This window comes from Zootoca vivipara, chromosome 7 (assembly GCF_963506605.1).
Source record: "Zootoca vivipara chromosome 7, rZooViv1.1, whole genome shotgun sequence".
Taxonomy (NCBI): domain Eukaryota; kingdom Metazoa; phylum Chordata; class Lepidosauria; order Squamata; family Lacertidae; genus Zootoca; species Zootoca vivipara.
In genome coordinates this window covers 66,821,071-66,846,507 of record NC_083282.1, presented here as the reverse complement: position 1 = coordinate 66,846,507, position 25,437 = coordinate 66,821,071, and the positions used below count along the sequence as shown (strand labels likewise).

Here is a 25,437-nt window from a genome sequence, read left to right as displayed (position 1 = left end):
ATATTTTTGATTGTGGCATAAAAAATAAGAGAATTTTAATATTACAAAGTGTGTTTAAACGTTTAGAAACTTAGGTGGTTCATACTATGAGACAATTTATTTTTATGAAGTTTCCTGAAAACTTAGAAATCAGAAGAAATCTGAGAAAGGGTCTAATTTACTTTTCACCTTCACCCTGTAGAGTGTTCTGCAAGTGTTTTTTCTGGAGTGCCTGTTCTCTTTTACCATGTGTAGTCTGGATAGTGTAAACAAAGTAGTCTGTGGCAGGGATCTGGAGAATAAATGGTCCTGCCTTAATGGGCTTTGTGTGGTTGTAATTAGATGGCTTTTTGACTCTATCCAGTTCTGATAATAATTTGTAATCCTAAATCTAAGTATAGTGCTATTTTAATTCTATGATTCTATCCAAGTGTAGAATCTGGCCAGGACAAGAATCTTTCCTCCTCCTCCTCCTCCTCCTCCTCCTCCTCCTCCTCCTCCTCCTCCTCCTCCTCCTTTGCAAGTGTCTACCTTTATGACTGAGAAAACTAACTTCAAAGTGTGAGTGAAACTTTAGCAGTTAGAGGTAGAGCAGATGATTTCAAATGATTTGGACGGTGTATGGGTTGTTTAGTGAGAATCTGTTATGTATAAGATCACAAACTATTCTAGAGTAGCTGAAGCAAAACAACAGAGCAACCCTCCATCAAGTTTTTTTTTGGGGGGTGGGGGGCAATGTGGCCAATCTACCATAACAAACAGACCATGTTAATGATGATGTCAGCAGAAGAGTGCTGTAAATTCTAGTAATATTTATCCAAACTAAAGGACATGCATTATGAGCATGTGGAATGCACATTCACTATGACATTTCACGCTTCTCTGAATGTAGAAATACAGATCTCGGCTCAAAAGTCACACAAAAATTTGTATGAAAATGCCTATTTTAAGCTAAAATACATTTAGAAATGTGTAATATGAGAAAATAAGATATTTAAATACAGTACACATTTTCAATGCATTTTAAAAAAATACAGATGAATGCGGACAAATAATGATCACCTGTGAAAACGACATACCGATAGATAAGAGGTAGACTGATCTTTCCATCCATAGCTTCACATTCCTTTAAGTAACTAGTGATTTAAACAGAATCTCAGCAAAAGAGTATAAATTCAACAGAACAGCTGAAACCATCAGTCCATAACATCCACTTTTATCACACTGTAAACCTAAATAGGATCATAGTGAAGTGATGTGAAGCAATTGATTAGTCACAGCTAGTTGCAAAAAGTGAATTTCAACCATACTGAATCCTAGACCCAGAAAACCTAATGCATAAAGCATGCACATCAGCTGCAGTTTATATCATTCATGACCAAGTGAATTTACTAGCTACATTGATCTGCATAGGCTGGTAATGCTGCAAAATCTCTTCTATTAAGCTCAGGTCTCCTGCAAAGCTAATTGAGTAAAGCTATCTTACAGGACCAGTGTGCAGATTATAAAGTTTAGCGACTGAAACAAGAAAAAGAAAGTTTCAAATAATATTGTAAATACTGAAGAATAATCCTGTAAAGATGGGTTTTTTGCCTTCATATACTGCCATCATGTGGGTGCTACAAGGTAATGCAGAAAAGTCTACTTGCACATCTACCGTACTTGATGATACAAAAATTGATCATGAGATTCAGGATTCATGAACTGGGCATTCATAACTAGTGAATATAGTCACATGAATCTTACATGCAAACTGGCAGGGAGCACTGGAGAAAACAGAAGGAAACACTGACTGCCAAACTCCTGCTTGACAGCATTTCACTAGCAGGTCAGAGGTAAAAAGCTTTTCATCCAATATTCCTGTTCAGGGAGAACATGCTTTCAAGGAGAGTTATGTCCACTGAACTATCTGGGACAGAACTAAAGAAAATATGATCTTCTAGGCTCTAATCTAGGAGCAGCCAAATATAATGTTGCACTCCAAACTCCCATAAGTTCCAGCCATGGTCAGGGATGGTGGGAGCTGAAGTCCAACATCATCTGGAGGGCACATTGGCTATCCCTGCCTAATGTGTATGCCATAAATCTGCTAGTCTTCAAGATATCACACAATACTTCATTGCTTTTGCTGTATTAGACTAATATCATATATACTTCTGCAGTTTACCATAAACAATATGTATTATTATGATCCTAACAGTGCAGTGTTACACATATCTTTGTAGAAACAAATCCTATTGATTTCAATGGGGCTTACTCCTCCATAAGCGGGAGTAGGATTGAAACTTAAAGTTCCTTCCAGGCAACCTGTTCATTGAGCTTTTATCCACATTTGTTTGCACAAAGTTTGCAGGGATGTTAGACATTATTTATTGAGCATTCATTCTTATTTTTGTGGAGATAACAGTGTTGTTTCAAGCATTATCCACACTTTCCAGTCACTTTCATTTTGGCAAAAAGTCCAGTTCTGGGGAAAAGCAAGGTTGCTATGCTAGAGTGCCAAATAAATTTCAGTTGTGTAACCTGAATTTCCCATTATGTGACTGAACCACAATCCAAAACAGCAACAATTTAGAAGCATTCTTATTCTCCTCGTATACCAAACAGTTTATCCTTCTTTGCTTGGTGGGGAAGCTGTGATGCAGTATCAGCATGAGCTGCATGTGTCACTATTTGGCGACAACTCATTGTGACTGTCCTTTGTGGGTCTTCATTTATTGATATTCACTACAAAGCACATACCAACATACATCAACATTTCATTTTTCAAACCACTGACTTGTCATTGAAAACAACTGTACCAACTTCTTTTTTTACAGCGTTTGTGGTTTCCATCAAGCCTTTTCCATCCTTGGTTAATATGTGAAGATCCCTAATAAAAATAAACAGCACAAGTGAGAGATGAACAAAAATATATGCTACCTTCAGACACTGCCTACACAGAGGAATGCATTGGGTTCTTTTATTAGCAGCTTATATCAGAAAGCATGTTTAAAGTTACAGGGTACTTTTAAAGCTGACAACCAATTGTATGTTAAATGCAACTTTGGCAGAGCAATCTGTAGGAAGCCAGCAGAATTTATGCCATCTTAAATTAGGCCATTTTATCCGTATTCCAAACTCTATTGAAGAGTTGGGTTACCACCGGCTAAGCCGGCCTGAGGGAAAACAAGCCTTTAAAATGAGTTGTTGTTGTTTTTACACCACCCACGTTGCAACTCAGCAGAACTTACACTTGCAACGTGGGTTGAAAGGAGTTTGGAATAGGTTTAAGTCTCCCCATGTCAGAGAGAAATCTGGGATGGAAATGTTCTCCTCACTATCTAGTTTGCTAAACAAAAAACTCTTCTTCTACAGATAAACATGCAATTTTGTGAGCATCATTTGCACCCACTTTCTCAATGGCATTGGGGGGGAAATAATTGCAGATCAGAAAAGTACAGTATGTCTATATCTTTCCAACTTGATAGCCATACATATATCAAAAAATAAATAAACGAATACAAACCTGAGTAAGGTTATATTCTGTTCTCGTGGAAATCACACCTGTTTCCCTTATACGTATCAGTTTGGTCAGCACAGAAAAGAGGGATTTCTTGGGAACATTTGCACCGGCTTCTAGTCCCCTTTCCAGGGTCCACTAGAAAAACACTCTCTCTGTTTAAGCAGTTCTTTAGCACTTGGTGATTTAAGTCAAGATGTTCTTTAACAGTGTTCTGGCAGCATGTACAGCCTGAGCATTCAGAGTGATAAACAGGTGCCTGATAGCCATAATTAGAAAGTGATGCATTTTGTGTACCTGTCACTTGTGAATAACTCGGTCCTATATGGAAGCTGACATTTTTTCTTTCACCTCTTTTCTGTGCCTTGTTTCTCTCTACAACATTTTCTCTCAAGTTCTTCCTAGGACATCCATTCTCAAAGTAGGACTGTACTTTAATAAAATGATTTCTTGCCACTTCTTGTGGATCATGAAAACAACACATTGGAGAGAAATGACGACAGCTAGCACAGCAGTCTTCCTGTGTGTTGAAGGTTCTTGCATGGGAATTCACCCTGCTGAATTCAGTCATATTGGCTCTCTGGTTAATATTGGGGCTTCCTCTAGCTTTTTCCTTAACCAACTCTGAAATATCATTGGGGAACAAGCCACATTGAGACATAGTTCCACATGGGCAGATTGAGTGCTTCCTGGGGGCTAAGCCTCCACCAGCCATCTGGACAGCTCCAAAATCCATTTTTTCCATACCTATATTTTTAAGCATATTCATTTCGTTGGGTAGCTGCACTACTTTAATATTTGCACAAGGAGAATGAGAATTGCTACATTTAGCATCAGAATAGGATAGTGCAGGACTCCAAGTGCCTCTTTCAGTTTGCATACAGGGAGCAGATGAATGCCTCCACTCATTTGAAAGAGATAGTGCAGTAGGAAGTGGAACTGGACTGTTCCTTGAACCTGGAAGAAGTGAGGCAATGGAATTTCCATCAGTTGGGGTGTGTGGAGTGCGTATCTCATTCCTCATTATATTTGAACTATCCAGAGTGGGAGAAACCCCCCCTTTACAGTTTTCACATGGCTTCTGTCCTCCAGTCCAACCTAAACAATAGTTCAGTATGTTTCGCATCTTTGAATTGCTGTTCTTTCTTACTGGAGAAATATATTGGAGATTCTCAAAATGGCTTCTAGGATTTAGATTTTGCAGGCAACAGGAGGAAATTCTAGGAGTTACTTTGCCACCTCCAGTTCGTTTGCAATATTTTCTGTGAACACTTCGGAGTGTTTCAGAATACTTTCCTTCAGAATGCAAATCAACAGCTAAATCAAGCAATGGGCTGCAGGAACATTCAGTAGTCTGTGTTAAGGGTACAAAAAATGGTTTGTTTATTTCGGCTGCTTGAGGGTTTTGGTTCATAGGTTCAGTATCCAAAGCCTTGGACCACTGAAATTTGGAAGCATGAGGTTTGGTTCGCAATTTTCTGTCCTTCTGTACTTTTGTGCTTTTGGTAAATACAACAGATTTCACAGGCCTGGATGCCTTCAGTTGAACTTTCTGAACTTCAGAAGTCCTATGAACAGGGGTAACCTTGTAACATGGCAATGATTGGACAAAGTAGTGAGAAGACTGAGTTGTGTGTGAATGTTTCAGTGATGGAAAGAACCCACTGGAAGACAAAAGTTCCAGTGAAGATAGCACTTGATCAGAATCACTGTTGAAGCTTCGGGATTCAGATGGCTCTGTATGAGTTGCCAGAGGCTGACTAGCTTCCGATAGCACTTGATCAGAATCACTGTTGAAGCTTCGGGATTCAGATGGCTCTGTATGAGTTGCCAGAGGCTGACTAGCTTCAGATGATTCAGCATGTGAGGCAAGAGATGGTCTGGACTCATCAACCAAAATTTGTGAAAGCCCTACCAGCTTTATAAAAGGTGTATTATGTTTTTCCTTCTCTGTATCTGAGTGTACAGAACTTGGAACAATAGAAATACGCAACTTCTTAAACAACTGGTTACACTCCGGGCCTTTAAATTTAAAAGCTAAAGCATGCCTCTGTGAATCTTCTTTTCCCACCCTAACATTTGAAGAATTACCAACTCCTTGTGATGAACCAGATGGATTTCTATATGCTGCTTCTAATACCAAAGAAATAACAAGCCCTCCAGAACTAGGGTGCAAATAGATTTGCTCAGGTGTCTGGGGACTGTGAGTTTTATAAGGAATTTCAGAAGAGTAATCAGAATTGTCTTTCACCAGTTCATTAGAATTTGTCTTTTTACTGAAAATACTTTCAATACTGTGAAATATTATAGCTTTCCTGTTTGGTGTCTCTTCTACTTCAGAATGTATTCCTGATTGTTTGAAAAATTCACAGACAGCATTTCCCCCAGCTTCCGTTTCTTTGCAAGGAAATGAAACTTGCACAGCTTTGTTCTGCTTTGAAGTGGGATAATAATCAGTTGATGGATGATTTTTATGTAGCTTATCAAATGCATAAGCTTCCTTAATTGTATAAAAGGTTTGTTCTTTTTCTGAATTCTTAGTAACAGTCACATAAGGGATTCTACAAGTTAAGCACAAATTGTCTCTACAAGACCTGTCAAGATCTGGAAATAATTTGGGTGAATAAGCTTTTGACGGCTGACCATTTGTCTGACAGTCCTTAAAGTTTAATTGCAATATAGATTCTGGAGATAATTCCACTTGAAACTGTGTAGTGTTCTCTAAATGATGTAGAAAGGGGCAGTTTTTGCAGTCAAGTGAGTCTGGGGAAAAAGAAGAAAACCTATCAACTCTAAAACATTATTTCTGAACATTACAAAAAACACACCAAAGTTATAGTTTTCAAAAGCAGTTAACAGAATCCATCATTATAATGCCAGCAACAAATTGACCACTATAGAACTTATCTATTAATAGAGTTAATAATTTAGAATAAAGGTACTTCTTTGTCTGGTCTTCAGTTTACCTTTGTTGGTTTGTGTAAGACTTTCCTCCAAACAGTCAGAATAAAAATTATGTTCACTTTCTGTGTCAGACCCTGCTGAGTTCTTGTTGGACATATCACCTAAAATGCAAATATAGCATGACTAGACATTATAAACTAAACAAATTTTGAAATATACCTGCCAGAATATACTTTCTTAAAAAAATATTAATGTAGATTTTATTGGACCTTTTTAGGATGGTACACAATATTTTAACGAACCACTACACCACCTTGAATTGGTCCAATATAATTTTATCTTTTTAAATTTTTTATCCATTTGGACCACCCTACAACCACCTAAAAGGTTTATTTAAAAATGTTATTTAAAATGTTGCATTGTAAACCAAATGGCTAAAGAGCCTGGTTACATACTTCAACTTCCAGAGTATGTGACAGCAAACATAAACATGCTTACAAGGTGGTGTAGGTAAAGGTAAAAAAGGGTAAAGGTTAGGTCCAGTCAAAGGAGACTATGCGGTGCGGTGCTCATCTCACTTTTCAGGCTGAGGTGTGTCAGTTCCACTGAGATCAACAGAACAGGCCCTTGCTTCTCTAAGGGGCCTTGCACCTGCTGTTTATATTTAAGAACAACAAACCTATCTAATCATCTTTCCCAGCTTTATCATTATCATTTATATAGTACAAGACAGGTTACCTCCCTGAGAAACACAGTATAATATTCAACACAAGGAAACAACAAATAAAGGAGGCAGATTGTAAACCCGAGGGCAGGGAGTGTTAGCAATCTTTTGTACTTCACTGTAAGAGCCTTTTTTGGCTAAAGAGCAGAATAAAAATGTTTTAAACAAACAAGAGAAACAATATGTGGAAGTTTCAATTGCACATGCTTCATTGCACATTAGGGCATGAGAATCGGTGTGCCAAGTAAAGCAAAGGTGGGGTTGGAGGAGTGATTTTCATCTGAAGGATGTAGGATAGCATTGTGCAGGTGCACTGGGAGATAATTCTAAGCATCCATGGGTCAGGACAGACTTTTGGAGGTCCAGGAGACCTGCAGACGGTGGATCAGCCAAGATCAATGGCTATCAGAAAAGTGAGGAAGGAAATGAAGCAAAAAGACCAAGGGCTTTCACGCCAGGAGCTTGGACTTCCTTCATAGAAGGCAGATATAGTACAGTACTGTACTTTCCGAGACCGCACCCTTCCTGACAGGCTTTTTGATCCTGCTATTTCCAGTTCACCTAGAGTTGACATATTTCAATAAGTGAAAATCCGGACACAAAAGTTGTTGAGCTTTTCTTTGTGGCAAAGCTGTTGACGTATGGCAACCCTACCTAAACCGAGAGGGGAAAAGGTTCTCAGCCAACCCGCGTTGGCTTCCCGTCCCGTCTCTCACCCGCAGGTGGCTCTAAGCAGCTCCTCCCTCAGCCCCTGCTGCGGGCCTTCCCTTGGCTCTCGGGGAGACACGCGTGACGCCAGAGCCCCTCACGACAATGGGGACTGGCACCCGCATACCTCTGTGACGAGGCGCCCGTGTCTCACGACCCTCTCCTATCACCAGTCCCAATTATTTATCTCTGCTTCCTTTCTAGGTAACAAACGGCGGCTCCAGCAACAGCCAGAGGCTTAGCTCTGGCCCTCTCCGTGTTGGGGGAACGGCCCGCCCCTCCTCCACCCGCCCCGTGACACCCATATTCCAGCGACAGCCCCGACTCCATCCCCATCCTGACACCGACTGAGTCGATTACATTCAAATATGGCGCCCGCCCCCTGCCGGGAAACTCCTGACGGGCGAACCTTGCGCAACCTCGAAAGGGGAGGGGCGGGGTAGAATAGCACGAGCCGCCTTTTTTTATTTGCATTGGCTCCGCCTCTCTTTTTCCCCTATCCTCCCCGCCTTGCAGTTTTCCAACGCGATTAGATGAGGCTCCTGCCAATCAGCAGGAAAGGACTGCTCGATAGGCTGGCGGGGTAGCCAATCTGTGAGAGGGGCATCTGATTCTTAGCGCCTGAAGAGTAGAGCGCTCTCGGTTGGGGACTTTCACTCGAGTGACTCCAGGTACCCGGATTTAAAAATAGAGGGAGGGGGGGAGGGTCTCCGTCATCGTGTTACTTCCAACGGTTGCTTAGGCAGTTTGAATGTGAGGAGGCGGGTGTGGTCTGGGCGAGGGAGCGGGAGGGGTGGGCTTGTTAAGGGGGCGATGGGGGTCCTCGTACTCGCTCGCTTCTGCCCTGCCGCGTTGGAACCGGGAAGCGGGAGCGCCGAGGACAAAGCGGTGCCTCCCCGAACGATGAGAAGTTGTGGTTGTTGTAGGGGTGGGGGTATTAAAGGCAGAATAGTTTTATTCCCGTTCAATTAATTATGGAGGAGAAGTGAAATGTTTTTGCGCTAATCCTTACTTGAGGGACTAGGAATGGCGGAAGTGGCGTGGGGGTAACGATGGACAATGCCCAGGAGGCAAAGGTCAGTATTAAGAGGCAAACATCCCATGCCCCCCATAAAAAAGGGGGGCGAGAACAAGCTGTCAGGCTGTTTTATGAAGGAAGAGTGGCGGGGGCATCTAGTCTGAGATATGAAGGCTATTTACATGCATACACAGATATTTTCTCCAACTGCACAATCATTTGTAAACTGCTGGAGTTGGGTTGTGAATGACTCAGCATTTGCTTCCTTGTGTTTGCCGTAGGACAGTCCCCCCCCCTTCCCTAAAGTATCCCACTGACTCAGTGTTTTGGTAGAGTGATTAAAATAATCCAGAACTAATATTTTAAATAAAGTTTGAATTTTATCTGGTTGCATTGAATTTCACTGCGTTTTTGTTAACATTCTTTCTTTGCACTACCTTTGCGACACACAAGGAGTATGCATTCTGGAATGTCCATAGACGTCCAAGTTTTTCCCAGCATGTGGTGTGAAAAATGCGCTAAAATGTGTATGTACTTAAAGAGCTGCTCTCTTGGTGGTTCAACCTGAGCAATTTAAGTGAAAGGCTGTGTGTGCGTGTGACAAGTGTATGCAATCTAGGAGTTTTAAATTGTGTACTTTAAAGGCTGAAAAATGTAGTCATTATGACTATTACAGGTAAACAGCCTTTTTTAGTATGGTGTTTTGTACAGGTTTTCTCTTGAACAAGCTATTGTCATAAGTCTGAGTTTGTTAGTTTAAAGCATGTGAGTTCTGTTTTGACATGAAGAGTTGAGATCCATATCCTTAGGGATTAATTATTCTACTTGCTGGTACTTGAACCTCACAGTCATACCGTATCTCGCTGCTACGGGTAATGGACCACAGCCCTGCCCAAGAGGTACAACTGCCAGATGCGCTTTGGAGCTATGTTTCAAATGCTCAGAAACTGACAGATTCCTCTAACACGAATGACTACTTCAATCCATGCAGTTTATCCTAATATGACTAACTAACCTGTCTAATATGTGCAAACATAGATACCACATTGCATTCTGGGAGCTCATCCTCACAGTGTTGACTGCTGGATTCAGGTTATGCAGACACAGTCAGGGAGTTGTTACAAAAGGACAGTGTGATAAATTGATGACAGTGTGACATTTGTTTTGCAGCTTTGTTCACACAAATGAACAGCAGAGAGTGAAGCTGCACTTTATGTACATTCTGTGGTTGTGGGATGCAGGGGAAATGATACCTTCACACTTTTAATTTCTAGCCTGTCAATTATTTCATTAGAAAAATACACATTGCAACAAAGGAAAATAAAATTTATATGCTTATTTGCAGCTTTTGCATGCTACCCCATAATATAAAGTTATCTGGGCAGCTTGCAACAAACAAAACAAAACATGAAAACAATTATTCTGTCTTTATTTTATGCAACAAAAGTGGAGATGCTTCTTTATTGTGCCGCTCCCTGTCATCCCCAGATCTGTCCTCAAAGCAGATTTAGGTGGGAGAGAAAGTCCCATTGTGAAAGCAGAAGTTGTTACACTTGCACAAAGTGCTACTTAGTACTTCATTAAATCTAGATGCTTATTTAGCTTGTATCCAGGGCTGGTTCTGCCATGGAGTAGGGTAAAGAAGCCTGCTGCAGCCAGCACCATTTATTTATTTATTAAATTTATATCCCTCCCAATGAGCTCAGGGTGGCAGTGAAGGGCAGAAAGTTGATGAAGGCAGATAACAGTGTCTAAATGGTACAGTAAGATATTTTTTTTAAGTGTTCACCCTAACAGGGGGCTCCACTTCAGGCAGAAAAATCATTGGACTGCTTCTCTCTTTAGGATTCCATTACAGTACCATAAATTTCTGAAAGTGTTTTTCTTTCACCTTCAATTGTTGGGTTCCCCTGCCTTATAGTAATTATTTTAAAATGCTTTCAGATTTATTCTCTGCTGCCTCAGCCTTCACAATGACTGCCCCTTGGAAAGACATTTTGTGTAATGTCCAGCTCATTCAGTATGTGGCACCAATTGCAGTGGATGCAGCACTACTTGAAGGTGTTCTCATGAGGACCAAAGATGACCCCAATTCATCTGATGTAAGTTCAAAACTAGATTTCATGATCCAACACCCATGGAAAGAAGATGGTAAAACTTGGGGGGGGGGGGGAATCCCAGTAACAACATGGTGTGTTGTTAGGGAAGGGGAAAGCTTTGGGATTCTGGAGTGAGGCTAGTTCCCACCAGGATGCACTGTACATTTGTGACATTAGCCATACAGTACCAGACTTTTTTTTACATCCTAGCCTTATGCTGCCATGACAGTTTCCCACTTTCATCTATAAAATAGCCCATTTTTCCTTCACTGGAGCACCATGCAGTATGAACTGGGCAGGGCACACGGGGAGATTACTGCTGGCTCATTGCATGTATCACACAATTCACATAAACCTTGCTCCATATTGTCATGTATACAGTTGTGTGGATAAACAGCTTTGTCAGTCTGTGTTTATCCTTCAACTCTGTCCCCATCCCTTCATTATGTCTGTGCTAATGTTCGTGTGTGTATTGCCAACATTTATAGTCCCAATTTGCAGACGACTGCAACACATGGTCATTTTGCTAATGTTCATTGTAGGCACTGTCCAGCTCACACTAACCTTTCTTCATGCAGTGAACATAACTAACTGGAGAAATTCAGTAGTGTGAACTGACCCTAGCTTTCCCCTAGCTTTCCTCCACATGAGGATATATTTTCATTTAATATTATATAGAGGAATCTGGCTGTGTGAACTTGCCCAATGCAAGCAGGCAAGTCAGTGTGTTGCATGGAGCCAAAGGGAACTTCACTCCCATTTCCCCCACCTTATCCTTTGTAGCTCTTAGGTGGCTCTCCTCCCTGCTCCTACATCACCTTATCTCACCGCACCCCAGATTAGTTCCATTCTAGTACTGTTGTGTTGTATTCCCTATATTCATCCTGTATATTCTGAAGTTTTAAAAGGGATTAACCTGATTTGTTACTGGAAGGGAATGGTAGTTCTTGACACGTTCATTTTTAAACCTTTGTCAATAGGTGGTGAATTATGCTCCCTTTACGCTGCTCCCATCTGCAGTACCAAGCAGTCTACTTGAGCAAGCCTATTCAGTTCAACAAGACTTTAACCTGCTGGTAGATGAAGTTAGCCGGAACACAGAATTTCTGGAACGCACTCTTGCAAGGTACGTATTATGTATTAGGAAAAAAGAACTTTGAATTTAAACTTCCTTAATCTTGGATATACTTCTGGTTTGTACTAGGGTTAGTTTAGTTTCAACCCAATGTTCCTAAATGTCTCATAATCATTAACTCCCTTGCCTGTTAGCTTGATTGGCATTTGGCTAATTGAAGAGGAAAGGTTAGAGAACAACTAAAACTTTATTTTTATGCTTACAATGCATGTTTTTGTTCTGTGTGAACACAAGCTGTGTGAAATCTGACACATGATTCCAAGACTAGTAGTTTCCTCCCCCTCCCCCTTGGGAAAGGTTTTCAGGAGGCAAAATTTTCATCCCTAGGTAAAGCCTCACAAGCTGTTTTTTAGATTGTCAGACAGCTATTCAAGGCACAAGAGATCTTTAAACATTTATGTAGACATAAGCCCTCCTGATTTCATAGAACTAGCATCTTCCATGTAATATGTTCAGAGCTGGGGTATAACACTAAATCATTTTGCCATTATTGCTAAGGCCACAGTACACAGGTTTGACAAAGAAGTATTAACGTCAAATGGTTTTACATAAAATATTGTAATGATAATTCCCTTGTTTTGTCACAGCAGGCTTGAGTACTAAATAAGATTTGTTTTCTCTCCTCTTAGTACTGTCAAAGTAGATGACTTTACAGCTCAGCTTTTCAAAATTTACCAGCAAGTCCTGAAAGAAGGAGTAACTCAGGTATTCCATGAGAATATATGATTTTATATGTTTGTTTGTTTGTTTGTTTTTAGTGTTTTAATAGTTGTTTGAAACTGTATTTTACTAATAATTGTATTGTTTAATTCTCTTTGTAAACTGATTTGAGGGTTGTTTGTTTACAATCAAACAGTTGTTGTTATTATTATTATTTATTAAAATTTATACCATCCTTCATCTCAGGATGATTCACAGCATAAAAATAAAAGATAAAAACACGAAATGCATAATAAAAACAATAACCAAACAATAACCACCCCCTCCCCCCATAAGATGTTTTTAGCTCAGTTGGCACTTGACAGATGATGTCTCAAAGGCCAGTGCTGTTTTTAAGTTGAATCTACAGGTGCAGTTTTCAGATTTTCAAGAAAGCTGATTGGTGGTCATGTAGCTTGTCATACAATTAAATGTCCAGTGCTGGTCAAGATTAGCAGTCAGTTTATTTGATGTATAGAATCCTCTTTGGAATGATGGCTGCTGCATTTCTTGCTACTTTTTCGCCTTGTCCAGTCTGTGTTTTTAGGAATTAATCGCTCTGATTACATGTTTGACTATGGTGCAGAAGGCACTCCAGCTCTAAAGCAAATAGAAATAAACACTATTGCTGCCAGCTTTGGAGGCCTCACATCTAGAACCACTGCAGTGCATCGGTAAGAGCTTCCCATCTGTGTGTCTTACTGTGTGTGTTTTCAGCAAAACAACTTCTAGCTGGCTTATACTGTAGATCAGGCATCCCCAAACTGCGGCCCTCCAGATATTTTGGCCTACAACTCCCATGATCCCTAGCTAACAGGACCAGTGGTCAGGGATGATGGGAATTGTAGTCCAAAACATCTGGAGGGCCGAAGTTTGGGGGTGCCTGCTGTAGATGATACTTCATTTTGCTTACTCTTGAGTGTCTTATCCTTTAGCCAAGGCTGTGTATAATTCTGCTGTACTGGTGAGGTACAAAGAGCTAGACAAGATGCTAAAGGCCTACCCCCTCATCTACTGTTCATTCTTCCCTTTTCTAATTTTTGAGACTACCTGGCAATGTTTGCCCATGTTACAGAAGCCACTTTAAAATTTGCAGAGCAAACCAATACCCTGATTTGCTGTGCTGGAGGGGGTTTGGATGAGGCAGATGTGTATCTCCACCCAGTTCTGCCTGGCTCCACTGGCCAATGCATTTGCCCAGATGAGAGGCAAAAGCTACTATTGGCAGTATCCTTACAGGCAGTAGCCAACAGAAACCCTTGCAGTGGGCCGAGTTAGGCTAGCACAATATGTGTGCAATCTTGAACTGAGCCTGCTGCTCTCTTGTGGTGGCAGTGTACCTGATCTGGGCCTTTGTTGCACCAGCATAGGAGGTAATCTAGCATCTAGCAAAGAGCCTTTTTTATGTTTCCACCTTCCTTCCTGAGAATCACAAGCAGTAGCATTGTAGATGTGACTATGCTATCTCAGTCTTGCCACAGCTGGCCATCACAACCTCAGGGGACTTATTTATTATGAAAAATGAAATCTGAGGTTCTCATGATACAGAATTCTGATCCCAATTCTGATTTTTGCACTTGGACAGTGCAATCACAGAAGACACAGTAGCATGTTGTGTCCTTTTGAAAAAGCTTTGTTATATATAGCTTTCAGGAATCTATTGTCAAGTGCAAAATTAATTTATAGTACCTGGAAACATGCGTAAATTGATTTCCTCTTTAACGAGGGGACCCTGTCCCTCCATGTATCCCCTAAATCTGCTCCAGGGTTTCCCGCAGCCCTCTGCAGCAAATTTGGGGACAGGAGGGGCACAAGGGGGAGGAGAGGTGGAGAAAGTCTTATTTTGCAAGTGGAAATCCTTGCGATGAAAGGATGCATTAGTTGGATTACTTCTCCATGACTTTACTGTCAACTATTGGGCTTACATATATTTGGCATGCAAAAGTAACTTTGTACACATGTGCAGCATTCATAAAGGATGGTTGGCATATGTATTTTACAACTCATTTGGTTGGCTCTTCAATGGCAGCTGTGTACAGTGAATTATTGTGTGACTTTTCTATATGCATCCCAATCGCAGGCATGTGTTGAACGTTCTAGGGAAATCTAAGGAAGCCTCAAAATTACTGACCAATAATCCAGCCAAAGGGATTGCCATGGGCATTGCAAAAGCTTGGGAACTCTACGGCTCAGACAGGTAGGGGAAGAGAACTGCAAGATCTACATAGCTATGATTGTTGTTCATCTGCATGAAATATGCTGTTACTTGTTTTCACAAACAAGAAAATGCAAATAAGCCCACTGTCTCCATCTTATAGAATATTGAAGGAAGTGTATGATAGGAATAGGCACATGAAGGAAAACTGGGAAAGAGAATTTTATCTTCCTATACAGTAGGTTTTCATTCCTTTATTTAGGGGGACAACGACATTCCTGTAGTATGTTATGGCAGACACCTCCTATCAAATGTCTCTTGGCATAGATGGAAAAACTGGTCTCAGGGCCACTACCTGCAAAACAATGCTGGCAGTACTGTGGGTTTTTTCCTTCACTGCACCAGGAGGGCCTGTTTATAGACCTTTCTCTGCCCAGCTATATAAATCAACTGAAACTGTTTTACATATCTGTTTGATTCTTTGTATAATTGTCATATACATGCTCAAAGATGTAGAAGAAAGGGGTAGAAACAGCAGGAAGTGGCAAATGTACAGTATGAAGCAGCACTCTGTTGTGCCTTATCTGGCACTGTAGTTTTGACCTGTTGTAGAAGTTTTCAGTACAGCTGCTGTAAAGAGTAGTAAGTAAGAAGCACCAAAAAAAATATTTTTAAATGAGGAAACGTAGTATATTGATGTGTTATATTTTTGTTTCAGAGCAGTGGTAATGTTTCTAGTTGAAGAGGCTCAGAGGAATATTTTTGACCAACGCTGTGTAGAAAATGAACTTTGGATGAGGTAATTTTTTTCATCTAATAAGATGAAGTGTTTCATGTAATGCCATTTAATTAGTCCTGTGAAATCTGGTCTTATTCACATCATTCATGTTTAATGACCTTTTTTGGCTCTGCTAAATAATATTTTTTAAAGAGAAATTCATTACACTTTTAAGGTGCAAAAAGACTGTTGTCCTAATAAAACCTAATGACATGATTTAGCATTTAACTCTCCTATTATAATTAACAGAACTTAAGGGTTTAAAACTGCAATCTGATACCCACTGACCTCAGAGTAAGCCCCACTGAAATTAATGGGACATACTTCAGAGTAGACATACTCTGTGCTGTAACTGGCTGAATTGTCTGATCTGTGATTCTAAGTTTCCTATGATACCTCACAGCAGAAAGGTTCTGTGACAAAAATGGGCTCTTCAATCCTGTTAGAAGTTCAATGCACATCGTTTATAGCTACATTATCTTTTCCTAACTAAGCTTTAAAATACAGTGCAGGATTTATAACATGAACATAGATAGAGCTAATCTCATAATGCAATTGTGACTTACTCCCAGGTAATTGTGTACAGTGGAACCTCTACATCACCATAGTCCGTTCCGCGTGTGTGAATCATGGCAAACCCATTATTTACTTCTAGGTTTGCCGCGGTCGTGGGTTGGATCGGGCCCAAGCAGAGGCGGTTGTAAGTAGAGGTTCTACTGTATTAATATTTCTTGTCTGTTTCCTAAAGGAATATCCGGGTGATCCGAAGAAGATTTAAAGATGTGTTTGAAAAAGCGTCTTTGGACAATGACAAGAGATTGTATATGTAAGTGTTTTCCTATTAAATATAGTGAGCTCACAAACCTTAGCTTAATGGGTGGATACCCCATATGTGATTTCAAGGAGGATTTCACACTGTAGTTTGGCTTATCTAAAAATAACCCAGGTTGATGTTGGGAGTACTAACATGTCCATTTTGATATGCATAATAAACTGCATTTGGGTTGATATGTAAACATTAAGTATCTGCCATGTTTCTGGGGTTTTAATGAAGATTCTTGTTGCTGTTAATAAAACAAGTGTGTTCAGATTGTCAAGATTCAGGCCATGCTACTCATTTGGAAACTCCATTGCTATGCAATTCCTACATGTTCAGTCATGTACTACTGATACACAACTTAAAACATGGAAAGTTGCTATATAGACTTCACCAAAGAACTCTGAAAGGAACTAGTATTTGTATCCATAAGCAGAGAGATTGTGATCTATTGATCCACTAGGTAATTTATTTGAAAGCTTTCTTTTGTAAGTATCTTCTTGCAGGATTAGAAAACAATTCATAAATGGAACAAAATCCTACATCTGTAGAATGTATTGTATATAATATTTTAAATCTTGTGTGTGAGAGAGCCATGTTGAAGGAACCACCGATTGTTTTCCTTTTCTTTTATTTCAGAGATGGGGAGGAAATTGCAGTGGTGTACTATAGAGAAGGTTACGTGCCAAAGAATTATAACAAACAGGTTCGTATTACTGGGTGATACCCAGCTAGATCCTACTTTGAGTGGACTCACTGAAACAATTAAGTCCATTGATTATAATGGGTCTACTCTAATTGACATTGAAAATCACCCACTGTCTTGAAATCTTGATTGCAATCTCTGGAGCACTGCAAGTGACATTATCCTCGGCACAGTTGGACCCCAAATATGAATTCAGCGCATGTGTAATTCTTTAGTTGTTTGGTAATCACCCTGTTGGTAATCACTTTAGTTGTTTGGTAATCACCCTGGATCAATGCCTTGTCGTGGCGAAGGGGCTTGAATAACTCAGAGAAGCTATGAGCTATGCCATGCAGGGCCACCCAAGATGGACAGGTCATAGTGGAGAGTTTTAACTAAACGTGATCCACCTGGAGAAGGAACTGGCAAGCCACTCCAGTATCCCTGCCAAGAAAACTCCATGAGCTACGAACATGAGTTTGATCAAACTGCGGGAGGCAGTGGAAGACAGGAGTGCCTGGCGTGCTATGGTCCATGGGGTCACGAAGAGTCGGACACAACGACTAATCACCCTGGGGCATAGCTGTCAAGTTCTCCCTTTTTTTAAGGGAAATACCCTTATGCTGAATAGGCTTCCTCGCGAGAAAAGGGGAAACTTGACAGCTATGCCCTGGGGAATTCTGAATACATTCAATCAAACAGCTAATTATAGAAGTAGTTCAGCCAATTTTCCCTAACATCCAGCTGGTGGAAGTGATATCTTAACCTGTTCTGTGTTGAGAGTCTGATGGCTTGTTTGCCTCAATATGCTATCTAAAGCTACATATTTTTAAAATGAGGTTTCCAATTGAATTTGCAGGTTACTTCATAGCTTAATAGTCATGGTGCTTTTAGCTGACGCTATATGCAAGCTTGTGGCTATCATGGGTAAATAGAAATGTCTTCTAGCCACGTATTCAGTTTGTGCTCTGAAAATACCTAGTTTTTGCCAGGTTTTCTTGTGCCTTGAGTAGCAGAGGCATGTGTATCTGCATACAATTATATCATTCTTACCAATGCCACCCTTCCAAGGAATCATGAGGAGGGACCCAGCCACTTATGGTTTCTCCACTTGATCCTGGGTTTGCCTCTTGGGGTGATTCTCTGAATGGCTTGGAAGGAGATGTGTGGTGCTGCAAGGCTAAATCTGAAAATCCCCTCTCTGCAAGCAGAAGGTGGTACATTGGATCCCAGTTAGTGTCAACCTCAGCATCTGCCCATGTACTTGAAGGCATAAAACTCCCAATTTTGAAATATTAAACAATACATGTTATATAGAACCTTGATTGAAATTATCTTTTTTTCTGTTTTTGTAAAAGAACTGGGAGGCACGGTTGCTGTTGGAAAGATCTAGAGCAGCTAAGTGCCCTGATATTGCCACACAGCTTGCTGGGACCAAAAAAGTTCAGCAGGAGCTGAGCCGACCAGGAACACTGGAAAAATTACTGCCAAATAAACCAGAAGCAGTGGCTCGATTAAGAGCAACATTCACCGGCCTTTATTCTATGGAGATGGTAAGTAGTAATGTATAGAGGGATACGTACACTGCCTTGAACTGGATGTATTTTTAAAAATGCAGCACGGTACAACATCTGAGGAGATTGTTGTGATGAATGCGTTCTTATAGTCTCCATACATTGTTTTAGAATTTTATTTGTTAGGCAATAGAACTTAGTTAAAGCCAAAGTTGTAAAAAACATATATGCAAAAGTTTCTCTCTCTCTCTCTCTCTCTCTCTCTCTCTCTCTCTCTCTCTCTCTCTCTCTCTCTCTGTGTGTGTGTGTGTGTGTGTGTGTGTGTGTATTCCCTTTCTCCTCCTCCTTGCAGGATGAAGAAGGTGATAAGATTATTGCCATGGCTATTGCTGACCCAGACCGCTTTGTGTTAAAGCCACAACGTGAGGGAGGAGGTCAGTAACTGGTACTCAGTGTATGATAATAATAATAATTTATTATTTATAACCCGCCCATCTGGCTGATGAGTCAACAGCCTGGTTCAAGGATCAGGACATATCTGTATGCACACACACACATTTTAAATAATTGTGTAAGAACCAAAGTAGCTTATTAGAGACAAATTGTCTTCCCTGATGCTGTAGCAAATAATTCTGTAGTGCTTTCTTCTGGTACTGTACTGCGTATCTAAACTGAAATTTAAACTTAGTAGGAAAAAAGGTTACAAGCAATTCAGCTGATAAAACAAAATGTTGTGGAAGCATTATCCAAGCATATTCTACACATTTTGGATCAGGATCATTTCTCCCAAACCAACCAACCCCCCCCCCCAATGGATCAGCTAATGGTTCAATCCCACTGACTTGCTTACTGCTAACACTAGTGCCAGTCGTCGGTGATTGCTTTTCTTCTTGTTCTGTACTTGCTGGGGTGACTACAGGGACCCAGCACACACCTTCACCCACTCCACCTCTAGTGAATTCATTTTTACCTGCTGCTGTGTTTGTTAGGGAACAACCTCTATGGCGAAGAGCTCAAGCAGGTTCTAGAGAAAATTAAAGACAGTCCAGAAAGGACCTCCTACATTCTCATGGACAAGATCAAGCCTCTCCCTGCACTGAATTATTTACTGAGGGCTCACAGTCCACTGAAAGTATCAGAATGTGTGTCTGAATTGGGAATTTTTGGAGTCTACGTCAGGTGAGAAAGTAACATTACTTACTGGGTCTGTGTCTTTGCTTTTAATAGTTTTATATTCCTATGCATAGCATTGGTTAGTACTGAGCTAAATGATGTGTCACTGAACAGGACATTTGGAACAATGGAAGTGTTATGGAGCTCATTGGTAGTAATTTCTGTATCCATAGCATGTGTTCCAGGTGCAATCTGTAGCATCTCCAAAGTAGTGCTGTAAAAAATATATATATATACAGCACTTTTGTCAGCCAAGGGTACCTATTATGCAAGAAGTATTCAAGCACATGTTGGAACCTTAGGTACAATTAAAGTGGATTAAAGGGCTGTTGTGTGGCACAACAAATCTGCTTCAAAAAAACAACACTTCTGTTTTCAGAAGACATGGGGAAATGCATTGACTTACGGGAATATGCGTAAGTCAGTGGAATGGACTTCCTCAGAAGGAGGTGGACTCTTCTTCATTGGAGGTTTTTCAGCGAAGGTTGGATGGCTATCTGTCATGGATGCTTTAGCTGAGATTCCTGCGTTGCAGGGGTTGGACTAGATGACCCTTGGTGTCACTTCCAACTCTGATTCTGTGTTAGCATGAATGTAGGCCAAATTCTCAGTTGTGTACCTGCTCTGCCAACAAATCAAAACAAATAATCAGTAAAGAGCAGATATAATCCAACCTCTGGGTATGCAAATTGGATGAGTGCTCAATAAACAGGTCCTCTGGTGGGGCCAATGATCTTAAAGCAGTCTCCTGGTTTTTTTTTACTATGGCAGCAATATAATTAATGATGATAGTGTAACACACACATTGCTTAGTAGGTGGTGTGTGGGTGTGGATGTATATAGAGGCCATTAGGTGCATCTGTTCTAAAGCAGATACTAATTTCTGGGTGGGTAAATTACACAACCCTCCATTGTGCCTGCTGAAATGGGTATTGCTCATGCATAATGCTATAAGAGTTGTAAAACTCTTAAATCAGTATGCTTATATAAGCGCTGGTACATTAAGCAGGCTCTGTTAACTAAGGAGTTTGGTAAGACTGCAGAGTCAAAACTGTCACTATATGAATTTAATTAGTCCTTTTGATTTTTCTCTTGCAGACTGGGTCAGGATCTTGTGGTGAACAAGCATGTTGGCCATCTCTTGCGAACAAAGGCTGTCGAACATGCAGATGGCGGAGTAGCCGCTGGAGTAGCTGTTCTGGATACTCCCTATGTGATATGAAAACAGAATACCTCATCACTGACATCATCCTCACTGTGCTTAAAATAAGAGACATTCTCTTTTAGGGCATGATTGCCAACGAGCGGACTTGACAATCAGATCAATACTGGAAGCCCTCCTCTCACCAGTGACCCCAAGATACAAAGCAGGCAGAGTTGCACTGCTGCTTCCTGGTCTCAAGAAAATACTGGATTCCAGTTGACTTTCTTTGTCAATTTCCTGTTTGAAGCACCCTTAACATGCTTCCCAGACTTCATGCCCTTTTACTGTACTGGACAATCTGTTGATGTTCTAATCAGGCATTTCCTGAGACAGCTGCTACAATCTGCTACACATGCACCTTCAAGGGCCTGGTAGCAAAATAGTGCATTACCTTGATCTCTTCTGCATTTTCAGGGTATTTCCATCCAGCTGTGGAGATGGTTACTCTTCTGAGCATAAGATTCTGTGCAACACTTCCTGCTTTTTGTTACGTTCTTGTTTGAGAGGAATACATCGCAAAGGAAAAACTGCATGCAAGGTCACAGAACAATGAACAAACATGATATGGCACAGGAAAAAAGGGACACAGTAGGAAAAGAAAAGAAAAACCCCAGACAAGAGTTGATTTTATTTCAATGCTCCTGGACCCCTCCTGTAACATTTTGAAAAAGCAGAATGTATATGCTAAAGGAAGAGGGTTAAGAAAATGAAGGTGAGCTCTTGGAAAACAGATTTCAGAGATAAACAACGGTGATAAGAATGTCCTGTGATATCATAAGTTGCAAGGATCTCAGATTTTATTTCAGCTGAAATAACTGGTTGATCAATCTGGTCTCTCCTATGCTACTTTGGTGAGTAATATCCAGTAGTCACATAATATAGTATGCTCAGAATCTGAACATATTCATTTTTGAAGAATACACTTGTGTTCAACATGCTATCTGCTAATTTTTTGAAAGAAGCAGAAGTTAATCACGTTAAAGTTTTCAAACATTTTGAAACTATGGAAGATGTCTGCTCACCAAAACAAGACCCTGAGCATTAACAACTGGAATATACTCACCTACAAAACCAAGCTATGTGCCATTTTAAGATAGGGCAAATTTTATGAAGTCAAATAAGTTACTTTGAAACAGCATATCAATACTGTTTTTAAAAGATGGGGTTTATAGAGCTGGGATGGCTTTGGTTTTCTTTCTAAACAGCAGCATCTCAATTTATACATGGATCTTTCTGGATCAAGGCCTTTGAACCATTTTTTAAAACTACAAAATTATGACTAGAAAATATGTCTTTAGAGGAGAGGCTTATAAAATTAACATGGCTTAATTGAGAGCACAGTATTAAGGACCAACAGGAAAAAAAGATAACAATTTAGACATATTTTCTCAGCAATTGTCTAAATGAGTTTTCTAAATAAAAGCACCTTGCTATCTAATGGAAAACAATCAGTGATAAAATTAATGGAGTTTCTTGTCCATGAATTTCTGTGAGTCAGCTCTGAGTAAGAAGCCTGTGTTTTAAAAATAATGTTGCCTTAGCTTCGGCAAACTGCACGTAAGGGAAGCACAAGTTTTCAGGCTCCTTCTTGGTGGGGGGAAGAGCCCAGGAGCATGCTGGGATTGTTCATGTTGTGCTGAACCATGGCTTTAGACTTTGGCTTCATTTTGAACCTTAATCTAGGTTTCAAAATGAAAGCTAGGCACTGAACATAAACAAAAAAAAATCCACAACCAACTGTGACGGCTTTATAGATTTTATTTCTTTGATTTATTTCAGTTAAAAACAATTCTAGCCATTTCCCAACCAAAATTATGTCAGACCAAGATTAAAAGTAAAAGGACGTATTTCATGTTAACAGCACATAGCAAGCCACTGGCTTACCTTTAATGCTGCAGGACATTAGATTAAATATACACCGATGTTGCAGACCACAGATAAGTGCATTTAGAATACTAAGAGCAGGTAAGAAATGAGAAAGGTATAACCATGAGTCAATTATTCACCAAGCACATGGTTTTCGGGACATGTTTTAATTACATGGGCAAAGAATACATCTTTTGAGACAAGAAGCCTGTTTTTTCATCTACATTTATTAGGGAGTTTGTCTGAATTGTGGGATCAAATTATTGGGGGGGGGGAATCCCAGTTACATGTCCACATCTGATCTCTACCTAAACTTGATTTGATTTTTTTTTCTTTGCTACCCGAATGGTGAAAAACCTAGAATAAGCAAATCCTTAACTGTGACTTTGCTGTATTGTGAACAATGGATATATTCACCCGACCATGAGAAAAGACACCTCTGCATAGTTGTCTGCAGACCAGTCACAGTGTTGTTATTATTTGTCCCTCCAGAAAAGCAGCAACTCGTATTTGGTCACACATATGCCCATTATTATATCAAGAAATGGAAGCATAAACTGGACTAAATAAAAATTTACCTGGAAACAATTTTCACAAATGCAGCTACGCTTTTCCCAGCCATAGCAAACATAGGTGAAAATCACTGGCTGTATCCATTTTCTTCATGTGATTGTGTGTCATAGCTGGTCACTTGGAAAACCAAGTAACTGAATTGCCCCATGTCACTGAAACGTTGGGTATCACTACAGCACTTGCTTCTCATCCATCCAAGTGAATTCCCTACCCAGGTTCAATTGGTACAGGAATTGAACCAACCAACAGCCACAGAAAATTTATGAACCTCCCTCTAGGATACATCTAGGCACTGAATGCAATTTTTCATGACTACAATTCCCTGAATTTGCTTCCACCCACACACAAAAAAATTGATGCACTGGGAAAATTCAGCTCTGTACATATACACGAATGTACTATTAAAATCCAAAACATATAGATAGCCTTATTCCCTTTTGAGTGGGAAAGTCATTGTCATTAATAGCTTGAAAAGTAGTTTTATACAGTTTCAGAGTTGCAGTTTTTCTACAAACTTGATTTTCCCATGAAATGCAGCCAGAGGATCCAGGATTTTATAAACAAAGAAAGAAACCTAATGAATGCTTGATTTCTTTTTTTAAAAAATAAAATTGTTCCAATAATTCTTCCTCAACATGAGGATTACTGTTCAGTTTGTCGGTTCTCAAAGCCTTTAACTACCACTCAGGAGCAAAGCCATCTTTTCACACCAATACCTATACATTCTAAGCTCTGCCCATTTGCAGCACATTAAGAGGTAAAAAAATAAAATAAAAACAAACAATTCATGAAACTAATCCATGAAAATTAAAATGTTATGTCATTCTGTACGACATGAATGAGGCTGGAATTTCAGATATGTAGTTATCGGTCTACAACATAATGCACACAATTCTCCAGAGGCACAGACAACTAGATCTACAACACAAAAGGACTGGATCTTGGAGCACCAGTTTCTTCTCTTCATTTACAGCATTTTACATTCAGCTCAGCGTTGGGCAGCTTCTTCATCTCAAGAGAAACACAGTCATTGTCTCAATGGGGCTATATTCTCATCAAATCCCTGCACTACTGCTGTTTTCTTCTAGGACTGCCTTGCTACAGTACTGTCTCACACCGGTTGCTGAAAAGGTGGTTTATAACTGCTGGATCTGCCACAGTAGAGGTATCTCCCAGCTCCCGGTCATTTTTGGCAATTTTTCTTAATACGCGCCGCATAATTTTACCTGCAAAGAAATGGCAGTGTAACATCAAACTGTACTTGCATTCCAAGAAAAAGATGATTGATGAATGGTATTTACGCAGTTACACAGGATTTTAGGACATGCTGTTAAAAATAGGATATACACTAGGATTCTTGACCCCAGATTAGTCTACAAACATAAAATACAATGAATTGAATAAAATTAATAACTTGGGAGTAAAATTCTAAGCAACTTGTGCAAAGACAATAAAATAATTGAACTGTAGAGTTGGAAGGAACCCTGAGAGTCATCTAGTCCAATTCCCTACAATGCAGGAATCTCAACCAAAGCATCCAAGACAGATGGCCATCCAACCAGAACTGAGCAGTACTATTACTTCCCTTGATGAGGGCACTAGACTTCTGTTGGTACAGCCTAGAATAACATTAGCTTTTTTTGCTGCTGCATCACACTTGACTTGTGTTAAGCTTGTGGTCTATTAAGCCCCTGATGTTAAACAACTTCTACCTTGCCTTGGGAGTTGCTGTCCACACAATTCCCTCTAACCTATATGGGCATTACTATAGTAATAACTGGAGAAGGAACTGGCAACCCACTCCAGTATTTTGCCATGAAGACTCCATGGACATAAAAAAGGAGAAATTTTGAGAAGGAAGTGAGAGTTTCCAAGGCATGCTCTGGTTCATGGGGTCACGGAGA

General features: G+C 40.1%; 3 protein-coding genes across 5 annotated transcripts in view; 1 reads left to right on the top strand and 2 right to left on the bottom strand.

Annotated features, from left to right (window-relative positions):
• Nucleotides 1–2,576: 2,576 nt before the first annotated feature.
• On the bottom strand, nucleotides 2,577–6,576 carry LOC118088472 (uncharacterized). The gene is made up of 3 exons (XM_035122165.2): nucleotides 6,448–6,576; nucleotides 3,488–6,244; nucleotides 2,577–2,851 (listed from the first exon to the last, which is right to left on the bottom strand). Exons 1-2 carry the CDS (start codon nucleotides 6,539–6,541, stop codon nucleotides 3,498–3,500), a joined length of 2,841 nt encoding a protein of 946 aa, XP_034978056.1. The 5' UTR covers nucleotides 6,542–6,576; the 3' UTR covers nucleotides 2,577–2,851; nucleotides 3,488–3,497.
• A 1,841-nt stretch (nucleotides 6,577–8,417) lies between these two features.
• GSS (glutathione synthetase) lies at nucleotides 8,418–24,555 on the top strand. 2 transcript variants are annotated; one of them, XM_035121373.2, is made up of 13 exons: nucleotides 8,418–8,488; nucleotides 10,780–10,937; nucleotides 11,915–12,060; nucleotides 12,699–12,774; nucleotides 13,303–13,442; nucleotides 14,849–14,965; nucleotides 15,642–15,722; nucleotides 16,450–16,527; nucleotides 17,158–17,224; nucleotides 18,562–18,756; nucleotides 19,070–19,151; nucleotides 19,707–19,896; nucleotides 20,989–24,555. In XM_035121373.2, the coding sequence occupies exons 2-13, from the start codon at nucleotides 10,809–10,811 to the stop codon at nucleotides 21,110–21,112; spliced, it is 1,425 nt and encodes a 474-aa protein (XP_034977264.2). In that variant the 5' UTR covers nucleotides 8,418–8,488; nucleotides 10,780–10,808; the 3' UTR covers nucleotides 21,113–24,555. The 2 variants fall into 2 exon arrangements, with proteins under 2 accessions (XP_034977264.2, XP_034977265.2); XM_035121374.2 differs by lacking the exon at nucleotides 8,418–8,488 and adding an exon at nucleotides 8,570–8,893.
• ACSS2 (acyl-CoA synthetase short chain family member 2) overlaps nucleotides 22,838–25,437 on the bottom strand; it is a 57,131-nt gene continuing 54,531 nt past the window's right edge. The window contains exon 18 of one of the 2 annotated variants that reach the window (XM_035121372.2): nucleotides 22,838–24,759. In XM_035121372.2, the coding sequence (XP_034977263.2) occupies nucleotides 24,632–24,759 (128 nt within the window). In that variant the 3' untranslated portion in view covers nucleotides 22,838–24,631. The remainder of the gene's footprint in view (nucleotides 24,760–25,437) is intronic. The other variant, XM_035121371.2, reaches the window with a different exon arrangement.

Excerpts from the sequence above, each read along its gene's own strand:
- LOC118088472 (XM_035122165.2), bottom strand. The coding sequence starts at position 6,541 with ATGTCCAACAAGAACTCAGCAGGGTCTGACACAGAAAGTGAACATAAT. Across the intron at positions 6,245-6,447 it reads TCTTACACAAACCAACAAAG|ACTCACTTGACTGCAAAAAC; the intron begins GTAAACTGAAGA and ends CTTTTTCCCCAG.
- GSS (XM_035121373.2), top strand. The coding sequence starts at position 10,809 with ATGACTGCCCCTTGGAAAGACATTTTGTGTAATGTCCAGCTCATTCAG. Across the intron at positions 17,225-18,561 it reads CAAAGAATTATAACAAACAG|AACTGGGAGGCACGGTTGCT; the intron begins GTTCGTATTACT and ends TTTTTGTAAAAG. Across the intron at positions 18,757-19,069 it reads GCCTTTATTCTATGGAGATG|GATGAAGAAGGTGATAAGAT; the intron begins GTAAGTAGTAAT and ends TCCTCCTTGCAG.